At 52.8% G+C, this 10,789-nt stretch overlaps 1 protein-coding gene across 1 annotated transcript; it reads right to left on the minus strand.

The window, feature by feature from the left end:
• Positions 1-528: 528 nt before the first annotated feature.
• On the minus strand, positions 529-5,947 carry Irx2 (iroquois homeobox 2). The gene is made up of 5 exons (NM_001039505.3): positions 5,429-5,947; positions 3,775-4,180; positions 2,779-3,492; positions 2,094-2,169; positions 529-1,448 (listed from the first exon to the last, which is right to left on the minus strand). The coding sequence occupies exons 1-4, from the start codon at positions 5,678-5,680 to the stop codon at positions 2,117-2,119; spliced, it is 1,425 nt and encodes a 474-aa protein (NP_001034594.1). The 5' UTR covers positions 5,681-5,947; the 3' UTR covers positions 529-1,448; positions 2,094-2,116.
• Positions 5,948-10,789: the final 4,842 nt, after the last annotated feature.

Here is a 10,789-nt window from a genome sequence, read left to right on the forward strand (position 1 = left end):
AAGGGCAATCTAAGGAGCTATTATTCTTGCTTTATAAACGTAAGTTATATTCACTCAATTTATCTTTGCAGAGGAAATAAATGGTTGTTCGTTTCTCCACAGAAATTTTATTATATGGGTATCCACATAATTTGAGAAAAGCTGAAGTGACAGAGTGGTTGCTTTTATGATACTAATCAAAGGGGCTGGGTTATTTGGCTGCAAATTCCAGACTGGTCCTGTAATTAGGAGGTGAGTAGACAATAAATAGACAATGTCTGAGGATGTTTAAACTTTTCTTTTCCCCGAGGGGAAGGCTAAGCAGAGTGCCATAGTAAAGAATCTCCTTCCCGCCCCCCTCCTGTTAGTGGGAGCTAAACAGAAAGAAAAAGCAAAGGGGTTCTTCAATAAATGTGCATGATCTATGTCAACTGAGATATTGCAGGCTGACGAAAACAAGTGTTCCCATCAGTCATTTCCTGTGGGAGGGCTCCCCAGTACCAGTGGGAGGACCCTTCTTCTCCACCACAAAAGAAGATAAAATGCAAAGAGGTGACATATCCTTTTATTTTTTTTCATGTTTTAGAAATTTACACTAAGAAGGGATTTGCATATTCAGAGAACAAAAACCTGAATTACTTTCTCGAGACACATTTGCCTGTAAATAAACTAAAGCATAGGTATTTTCCCTGTTGCACATTAATCTCTCTCAGGTCTGCAATTTTCAAATAAGCTTGAGAAGGAAGTTTATTTCACTGGGCTCTTCACTTAAAAGGTGAGCTAGGATCACCTTTGGGGCAGGAACCAGGGTCAACACTGTAGCTCCTACCAGAATGGCTCTCCAGGAAAAATGAGCCCCGAACACCATTTTCTTGTAGGCTCATCTGTTTTTATTTACAGTTTTAGATATAAATTAGTAGAGAATTCATGTTAAACAACCAACAGAGATTGTATAACCAGCAATGTTCAAATAAAAACCAGGCAGAATTTATTTACAAAAGTTTTAGATTTCATTGCAATACAACTTGCATAAATTACTAGAAGCTTTATGTCATTATAAAAATAAATATCAAATTTGTTTCCACTTCTGAAGGACCCAAGTTCTTCAATCACATTAGTTCTACCGTGTACATTTTTTTTTACAAATAAATTTTACAGCAAGTTCTATCACACCTATAGAATATATACCGTGGCAATGAAGTGAAGATATCCTGAGAAAAAACAGATTGTTTCCAAAAGTCACACAAACATAGGGAAGCTATACTATGCCAACGAGTTCTCATATGCCCAAACAACGTGTGTCCAGTCCTTAGAGTCTGTGGGTTGGCAGTGCAGTCTGCATCCTCTATACAGTGGCACAAAATGTGGTCCGCATTTCCACATCTGGGGTTTGTATCTGTGTATTTATGAGCTTGGGAAGGGAGAATGGCCTCCTGACTTTTTTTTTCCAAAGCAATTGTGACACCTACCTGTGGACCAAGGAAAAGACCAAATCATCCCAAATTCTTCAGTTCCACATCAACACATCACAACACACAAGCTTGTGTCTCCTGGCTCTGCCTCTTTGCCATCTTCAGTGGCCAGAACTAGCAATGTTGTCTAGTTGTAAATTTCTGTAATAGCTCTGGGCTAGAAGAACTATGGATACTGGACACCAAGACCATGAAAAACCAGGCCTGCTGGTGTCTCTTCAATTTTATTCTGAAAACAATATCCATTACGGGTTTTAAGGGTTTTACTACTCAGGTTTCTGCACAACTCACTCATTAGACAAGATGTCCTTTGTGTGTCTAAGCAGTTTTGAAGCACACAGAGATGCCCAAATTTTTTAAACCATCATCAACCAACAACACAGTGGTAGGATGTGTGTGTGTGCATGTGCGTGTGCGGGTGTGTGTGTGTGTGTGTGTGTGTGTGTGTGTGTGTATACTCTGTTTAGAGAAGTGATTCTCCAAAGCAGAACTTGAGCAGAAAAGAAAAAGAAAACTATAACACAGAAGGCAAAGAGGCTAGAAGAAACCCAGACTCTATTCTCCAGCCCCAAGAGGCAAAACCACACCACACTGTACAGGACAAGGGCTTGGGACTGGATGCCGCAGAGGGAACCCACTTACTTGCACTGCTGAGCTTGGCCCTCCTATAGGTAGGGCTGGACGCCTGCACCAACAACTGCACAGCCCTCACTGGCATCTGTCAGGGGAGGGGCAGTTAGTGAGAACAGCCTACAGCCCCTGGCAGCTAAGTACCTACCAGCTCTTACCCTGCAAGGGACATCCCAGGGAATCTAAGATCCATTTTACTTATGCTCTTTCCTTTCTTCCTCTCCTTGAGCCCCAGTCTCAAGGATACAGAGTTAGGAACAATGGAGGTAGTGTAAGAAAATTAGGCCTCCAAGAGTTCTGAGAGAGTTCCTGGAACCTGTGCTCTCCTTGAGCCAAAGGCAGACAGAATCCCACTAAGGTCCACTTTTAACCAACACCACAGAAGAAAGACTACACCCACCAGGGATCAAGGACAGATTGCATTTCCTGCCAATAAGTTTGCCAAAACAAAATAGTTACAATTATAATATTAACAGTAAATTAAATAAAGAGTAAATAAAGCAGGATAGACCTAAAAATAGGGCTAGCCCTTTTTTGCCTTCACTCTTCAACCGGCCTCCCCACACTGGCCTCCCAAATTCTGGGTCTGAGAAAAGGCTAAGTTTGCCAAAGGTCTCACACCCCCGGTGCCCATTCCCAGGTTTCTAGCTAGTTCTGATTCACCAGGATCCCTCCCCGCGGGCCTCAGGCAGCCTACCTTTCTTGGGCTCGTAGCCGCCGCCCGGAGGCCTGTAGTGGGACTCCAGCGAATGCGAGCCCGCCTTGCCCGCGTCGCTGGCCGCCTTTGGGATGGCGTGCAGTGTCTCGCCTGGTGAGGAGGCCGCGGTATTGTACCGCAGAAGGCCCTGGCCTTGGAGCGCTGCGTTTAAGTTCCCGTAGTTTGTGTAGTTGCCATAGAAAGGGGACGTGTAATAGAGGTGGCGGCCCAGCAGCGGCGAAGCAGAGTAGGGCGAGCCTCCCGGAGGGGCCCCAGACGAGGCAGGCGCGGCGGCAGCGGGCAGACCCGGAGGCCCGCACCCTGGGCCCAAGCTTGGTTGCTTGAGGTCCGACGTGGCTATCTCGGCCAGCGACCACAGCTTGGGCTTGCTGGCAGGCGGCGGCGCTCCAGGCGACGTCCGGCTGCCTAGGGGCGTCTTGCCACCGCTACCACCGCGCGGCGCGGCTTCGGGCGCCGGGCTCAGCAGGGGTGCCTCCACGCCGGTGAGGGGCGAGGAGGTTACGGGCTTGGGCGGCACCAGATCCCGCTCGCACTCGTCTTCATCGTCCTCCTCATCCTCCAGGTCCTCAAACTTGTCCTTACACTCAGAGCCCGATTCGCACAAGGGATCCCCGGCGCGGCAGGGCAATTTCTCCCCATCTGACTCCGCCGAGCACGAGTGGTCGGTGAGCGAGTCGACGTGTAGACTGATCCCTGTGGGGACGCGAGGACGGTGGGCAGAAAGTTGGGCCAGCGGGAACACCGCACTCCCATCCTCCCTACATTCTGCACCGGCCTTCCCATGACTCCGCACCTCACCCGAGGCAGCATTAAACGTGGCCCAGCATCTCCGCAAAACCCGGTGACTCCCCAACCCAAATCCATTTGCTAGGCCTAGGTCTCCTTGAGTGACAGGTGCGTAGTGTTTGCCCCAAACCTCAGCCCGCCTGGGAAGAAAGCTCCCTGAGCCTTCGCACCGACTGCTGCCCTGCTCACCTTCGTCCTCCGCGGAGGTCTCTGTGCCGTCCTGTGCCTTGTCTGGATTCTCCTCCTTGCTTCTGGAAGCATCTCCCTCGTCCTCGTCCTCGTCTTCGCTTTTGTTCCTCGGGGCCCAGGTCATTTTGTTCTCCTTCTTGAGGCGCCGGCGCGCGTTGGCGAACCAGGTGGAAACCTGCGTGAGGGTCATCTTGGTGATGATGGCCAGCATGATCTTCTCTCCCTTGGTGGGGTACGGGTTCTTGCGGTGTTCGTTGAGCCAGGCTTTCAGTGTGGCAGTGGCGTCCCGCGTGGCGTTCTTGCGGTACGCGGGGTCGTTAAGCTGGTATGGGTAGGCCGCGCTGCCATATGGGTGATAACTGATGGCGCCAGTCATTCCGGTGGTGTGCGTGTCGTATGGCGAGCCCTGGAACCCACAACAGCCTGTGAGTGAAGGGTGCATGGGGCCCTCAGGCGTCACCCTCAAGGCGACCCTCCGTTGGCCCCCTGCTGCCTCTCCTGCTAGGTTTCTCTGGGTTGGAAACCTTTCATCAGTCAGAGAATCAGAGAAACACAAGGCTCGCTGTTGAAAAACAAAACTATTGCTATTTGATTCTAGAATTTTGTTTTAACACCTTATTTTTTTCTGAAACGGCATAGTTTCCCGAGTAGCGCGAAAAATGTCTAACGAACATAATTTTTGGATAGTCCCGCAGTTCTGCAAGTAGCTTTTTTATATCTAAATTTCATCTGAGGCTTGCCGCGCTGCTCCTCCCCCCTCCCCTCCTTTATGTAGCTTTAAAAAGATACTTCGCAACCCCACTCCGCTATTCACCCTCTGAAGCAGTGTAAATCCAATTTGCAACTCAGAAGCCAGTCAGCGTTTCCAATTCTTCAACTACGTAGTAATTAGCATTTTAATTCATCCTCTAACGTTTAACTACCACACGTTGGTAACCTTCTCCCAAGGCCTGGTTCCTACCCAGGGAATTCCACCTAGAGCAGACCCCCTCCCCCCATACACAATGTCTTCACACGCCCCCAAAACTGCCAGGACCAGCATTGGCAGGGCCCATTCTCAGGACTCAAGAGATACTCAGGCAGATCCCGGATCTCTGGAGCTGGAGCCCATAGGCCAAGTACGAACTCTGGCAGCATTTAGCGGGTCCCAAACCCGTTAACACATTTTTAATATTTTTTTTTTTCCTGAAAGCCGGGTTGGCGAGACAGAGAAAGGCCAAGACTACAGAGCTTCGGCCTGGGTCTAGGGCAGCAGCCACAGGCTCACGCGCACACCCCCCCCCCTACACACCCCATGACCCCGCCAGTACCAGTCAGGCCAAGAAACCCAAACCTGGCAGCATTGGCCCTAGAGGCCTGGGCAGCGATGGCCCTCGGCTCGGAACCACGCGGAGATCAGACGACCGATTTCTCAGCCCCAGCAATCCGCAAGCGCGAATTAGAGCTAACTCGTGGCCCAGGCACGGGTAGAGTAGCACTTCGCCCGGGCTCAAGGGAAATCAGCCTACGAGCTCTGCCGGTCAGTCCCATCTCTTGTTTAGTGCGGCAGCGGGTGCTGGTGACTTTGGAGCCGCCGCCCGCGTCCCGTTCCTAGCACCCGGCTAAACCTACACCCCGGTCCCGGTCTCCCCAGCCCCCACCCCAAAGCGGTTACCATGTAGGACGGGAAGCCGGCAGCGGCGGCGGCGGCAGCGTCGGCCGAGTACTGCAGCGGGCTGCCGAAGCCGGTGGCCGCCTGCGCTGTGAAGGCCGCTGAGCCGGGGTACGGACTGAACGCGGAGCCCGAAGCCGAGCGCGCCAGCTCTTCGCTGCGCGGCGCCGCCAGCGCGGACGCGCCGTACGCGGGGCACGAGTAGAGCGCCAGCGAGCCGGGCGCTTGGTACAGGTAGCCCTGCGGGTAGGACATGGTGGGCGCCGGGCGCAGGGCCCGCGTCACACGGAGCAGCGGGCAGCGCGCGCGGCGCCCTCCATCCACGCCCGGCCGGGGCGCACCGGGGCCGTGGGTCGGGGCAGGCTGGACTGGAGGGCGCTAGCTGGGCGCGGGGCTGGCGGATCGGTGGGGCGGCGGCGGCGGCAGCAGAGCGGAGCCGGTGGGCGCAGCCGCGCGCCAGGCCGGCGGTCGGGATTTGGGGGAGTCTGCAGTCAGGAGTGAGGAGTTGAGGAAGGAGCGCTCGAGTTTCCGAGGGACATTGGAACGCCGAGCTGTCCGTCACACCCTCATCTGCATATTCTGGTGCCCGCCCCTCCCCTGCTCCGCCCGCCGCCGAAGCCCCGCAGAGGCCGGGGGAGGGGCAGAGAGCGGAGGGGAGGGAAGTGGAGGGGAAGGCGGAGGAGTGGCAGCCAGAGGCTGGAGGGAGGGACGTGCAGGCTTTTGTCGCGCAGCCGCCTCTCTCCGCTCCCGCCCCGGCCCGCAGCCGGCAGCGTTGAAGCCCGGCCTGGCCAAACTGGGCGTAGCGCTCACCCCCTCCCACTGGCACGTCCTCTCAGCCACGTCCTCGCACCCGGCCGCCGGCTCCCGCCTCGGCCCAGCCACCTCCCGGGGCCCTATCCGGGCACTGCCGGCGCTCTTGCTGGACTAGCTCTGGTCGAGCAAAGGCCTCCTGCAGTCGGGCCAGGTCCGATCCACCTGGGGGAACGTACGGATCGGACACCCTGCCACCCAGAAGATAGCGGCCCAGGTCGCATCCCGTGTCCAGTGCAGACGCCGCAGGGAGCTGGAGGGCAGTGTGGAGACACCTGCAGAGTTGCCGGGCCGTCCCACTTCTACAGTCCTCTGTCCGCCTGTCCTCAAGGCTAAGGCTGCCCAATTGGCCTCGCGTCTGGTCTCCTGCTCCTGGCGCCTGGGCTGCCAAGCATCCACCCGGAATCTGAGCGTTTCGGTTTGAAGCTGTGGGAGGCCCCGAGATGAGGTTTCTACCCAAGTCCACAGAGAAGATTTCAGGCGGTGTTAGGAACATCATGTCTGTTAGCGTCTGGAACACTGTCAGTGAGTGACTCGCTTCAAAAAACGCCCTTCTGGTCCCCAAAGAGTTTTTGTTTTCTTTGGTTAAGTTGAATGCGTGTTCGAATTTGGGGGAGGCTCCTGCCAGGAGAACTGACTGACTTTGCTAGAGTATCCACTGCCACTTCTCGAAGGGATATGGGCCAATCGTGTGGTGGTTCAGGTCACCCGAAGTCCGGTAGTTGACTCGCGGGTCCTGAGGGCCCGAGGGACCCAGCCTTTAAACTTTTTTTGCTCGCACCTGCTCCCTTTTCCCCAAGTGAGGGTCCTGGGTGGCCAGGGAGGGCTCTGGTACACTGGATGTGAAGGAGCGTCAATGGGTGGCGCTTGGGACTCGTAGGGGTCAGGTGTGAGCTGGCCCGGGAGGGGGCGCCCGCCCAACAGGTGTCTCCTTCAAGCTTGCTCCATAGAGCACAAGGACGACGCCGGCTGGGGCGCGTGCCTGAGCTCAGATCTGCAGCCATTCTAACCTCAGTGGGTTCTGAAGCTAGTAGAGGGCGTCAGAGTTCTCCCTCCTGCGAGCGCCTGGCTTCTGCGTAGGCCTGGGCTGTGGCGCTCCAGCTCTTGCGGCAGCCAGATCCGTGACATCCAATGAATGCTGTAGTCGGCGGGCGGGCCGGGCTTGAGTTTTGTCTTGTCCCAGGGAACCAGGAATCAATTGTACTGACGGAGATAGTTTCTCCAGAGCCTTTGGTTGGCAGGCAGGCAGGCAAGTTTATCACTTTTGGTAGGTACTTTCCAGGCATTCTACTCAAACTGCCACCACCACACATCCTGCAGACCTTCTGAGCCCTTTTCAGCAGTCTCAGTACCTACGCACAGGCACAGCCAACCTCCCATTATACCTTGGGCCTACAGTGCAGACCCTGGGTGGGGCATCCTCATTGGGGGAGAGGGAGGGGGAGGGAGGGAGGAGAAGGGAAAGGAAGAGGTCACCACCCTAGCACCCCAGTACAGAGCAACTGGGTGGAGCCAAATCAGTTTATTCAGACATTTTTGTTTTCACAGGAAGGGAATTCTTTTGGGAAGGGGCCCTCAGTGAGAACTCCTGTACTGGATAACAAAATACCACAGGTCAGACTGAGGCACATAGTATCTTCCAATTAAATTGGTTTCAACTTTTTATATGAAGCATCTAATTTTTATCCGGGGAATGATTCAGATTTTAATCTTTTCTAAAGATTAGTTTTCTACCCTGGTTTCAATTTCAATGGGATTTGCCCTACCTTTTCCTCCTGACCTATGCCAGGTATGGAGGAGAAAGCAGCACACACACACACACACACACACACACACACATACATACATACATATATATGTGTGTGTATGCATATGTATATATACACACACATATCAGTAGCACGGAGCAGGTCCTTGTCCCTATATTCAGCTGATTCAGACATTAATTAATTACATAACCAGACAAGTGTGCTTGACTTTGTCTCCTTGTGCCCATGGACATCAAGAAAGTGCAACCCTATTGCTTGGCACAACCCATCTAGACCAAGGCCCCTCTGTATTTCCTCCATGAAATATCTTCCACGAAAATTTAAAATGTCCATCCTGCTTTCTATTACTAATAAAAACAGCCTACCTTGTACAATTAAACAGTCGAATCTGACTACATGCTGATTTTATTGGCAGTGACTGTGGCAAATTAAAATGCCTATACAGGGACATTAACTTGTGAGTTCCCATTGTTTTTGGGGCATTTAAACTCTGGTTTACACGAATGTTCCTAAACTCTGGAAAAGCCTATTTTTTACTTCTCTTAGGTTAAAGTTGCCTTAATCTTTAAAAAACACCCCCCCCCCAAATGTCAATGAGGGAAATTTACTTTCCAAGTGTAGAGAGGGCCTGGGCAGACAACCCTCACTGCTACTGGGGTGACAGGGTTACCTCAAACTGCTCTTGGTTTTCAGTTTCAAAAGAGTCCTGGATGTTGTGTTTCATGTAGGAGGGGAGTTCAGATATCTCTTAGGAATCTGGTGAAATCGTTAATTGCTTAGAAAGCCCTCACCTGTGACAGTTACTCAGCCTGTGGGACCCTCCCTCACGTATACAGTGGAGTTAAAAAACAAACTATGCTATTGTTGCCCTCACGTAGGCAAAGACAGAAATATTTAGAGTTGGCTCTGGCTAGCGATTCTTTCAAGCTGCCCCGTTTTCCGTGGAGTCCACTGGCGGACCAAATATTAAGGCCAGAAGAGGAAGATCTTTCTGAGTACGAAGATGGTTTTGAAGGCCCAGGCGCTGGCCGCCGACACTGTACGGTCTCATGGCTTTCAGAAGGCGACTAGGGCTAAAGTCGCGCCGCAAGCGGCGAGGGGGCGCTGTGGCCCGCGCCTGCCGGCTTAGGCCCAGCTGAGGAAACCTGGCGCTGCCACCGTGCCACCGACGCGTGGCTGACGCCCGGCCAGTGGCCAGATCTGTCCTTTCCACGCCTGTTTTATTCGGAAAAGAAGGAAAACAATAAGAGCAGGCCATTTCAATAAAGCTAGACCTCTCGTGAGTATTCTGTTTCAACTCTGGCCTCCGTGGCTTATTTAAATTTGGGGCCCAAAATAAGCTGCCACTTTGATGCGTGTAGATATTTTTATCTTAAATAAAATGAAACATTTACTTTTAAAGTGGGTTTTCTTTAATGAAGGAAATTTAAAATTTTCCTTAAAATTTAAAATTAGGTAATTTTCCACGTATCAATTCACATTCTATTATATTAGCAGTTAGGACTTTCTGGAATGTGCATCTCCTTGCTCATCAAGACAGAAAGGAGAGAAGAAGTCAAGCTTTTGCTTCTTTTTTACTTAAGTTTCGTTTTTGTTTTGTTTTGTTTTGTTTTAAAGATTTTCAGTGCACCAACTTTAATTCCACATGCAAAGGAAGTTTCCCTCTGGTTTACATTGTATTAGGGCTACATCGTCGGCATTTCTAGTTTCTAAAGCCGACGCGCTTTCCTGGAAAGCGCCACGCAGGACAGTCCTCCGAAGGTGAGGTGGTCTTTGATGCCCGCATCCTGGAAAGAGAAGTCTGGGCCCCACCTCGGGTTCCGCAAACCAGCCTGCGAGGCCTGGCCTCCTTGGAGGGCACCAAAGAAGGCTACCCCTGCGGAGCCAGATCAGCTTTCTGCCCTGAGCTGGGGGAAGTAGGGGGTAGGAGGGAAGCACTTTTTTTTCTTGTTTCTCTCTGGAGGACGGAGAATTCCACTAACCAGTGCTTTCTCCTTTAACTCTCCTCTCTCCCTCGCTACAGATCCTGGTCAGCCATCAATTTGGCTAACTTGTCTTTCCTGGTTTTCGTTAGTGGGCAGCATGAGTTCCCAGTCTCCGTTAGAAGCCCGCTTCAGACAGGCTTCCTGAAGTTTCTCTTCCGCACAGAGTCCGGACAGTTCTCCACATCAGGCCATTCGGTCACTGTTCTCATCTCTATCTGCCGGTGTTCTGCTTCTGTCGCTCCTCTTATCTCCCAACTACGATTCTGCCGCCCGCGGTCCACCCGTGTTCTGGGAAAGGCGTCCACGAGACCCGGCCCAGGGTTTTGCGCCTCGCCAGGAGGTAGCCGCGCTGGCCAAATCTGGGAGTCCACGGCGCCGCCAGGAGGGAGCGCAGCGCGCGCAGCCTGAGAACCGGGCAAAGACTGGACTAGGGACGTAGTCTTCCCTGGGACTGTGCTAGTTTACTGTCCCAGAACTGGTGAGGGAGTTAAAAGGGGACCCATTTCAGCACGGGCTGAGAGCAGCTAAGCAACTTCACAGTCTGCTCCCCAGGCGCAGCTCTCTGGCCTAAAGGAGCTGAGCTCGCGTTCTGGGGCTTGCTTACTCTTGGTCTTGGAATACACATTCCCCCAACCCCAGGTAGCGGCTCTGGGCTGTGCGGCCAGGTTTGCAGCCGCTGGAGACTGCCATTCAAGCCCGGCCCCAGGAGCAACCGCAAACCTGTCTGAGCCCGGGAAGCGTCTTTGCTGGAAGGAAAGCGAGACAAGAAAACCCGGTCCTTCTCTAAGTCTTTCTCCAAG

The sequence above is a fragment of the Rattus norvegicus genome, chromosome 1 (genome assembly GCF_036323735.1).
Source record: "Rattus norvegicus strain BN/NHsdMcwi chromosome 1, GRCr8, whole genome shotgun sequence".
In the NCBI taxonomy this organism is placed as follows: Eukaryota; Metazoa; Chordata; class Mammalia; order Rodentia; family Muridae; genus Rattus; species Rattus norvegicus.

Coding starts and splice junctions, on each gene's coding strand:
- Irx2 (NM_001039505.3), bottom strand. CDS start 5,680: ATGTCCTACCCGCAGGGCTACCTGTACCAAGCGCCCGGCTCGCTGGCG. Junction 3,493..3,774: donor GACCTCCGCGGAGGACGAAG/GTGAGCAGGGCA, acceptor GCGTCCCCACAG/GGATCAGTCTACACGTCGAC. Junction 2,170..2,778: donor CGGCTACGAGCCCAAGAAAG/GTAGGCTGCCTG, acceptor CTCCCCTGACAG/ATGCCAGTGAGGGCTGTGCA.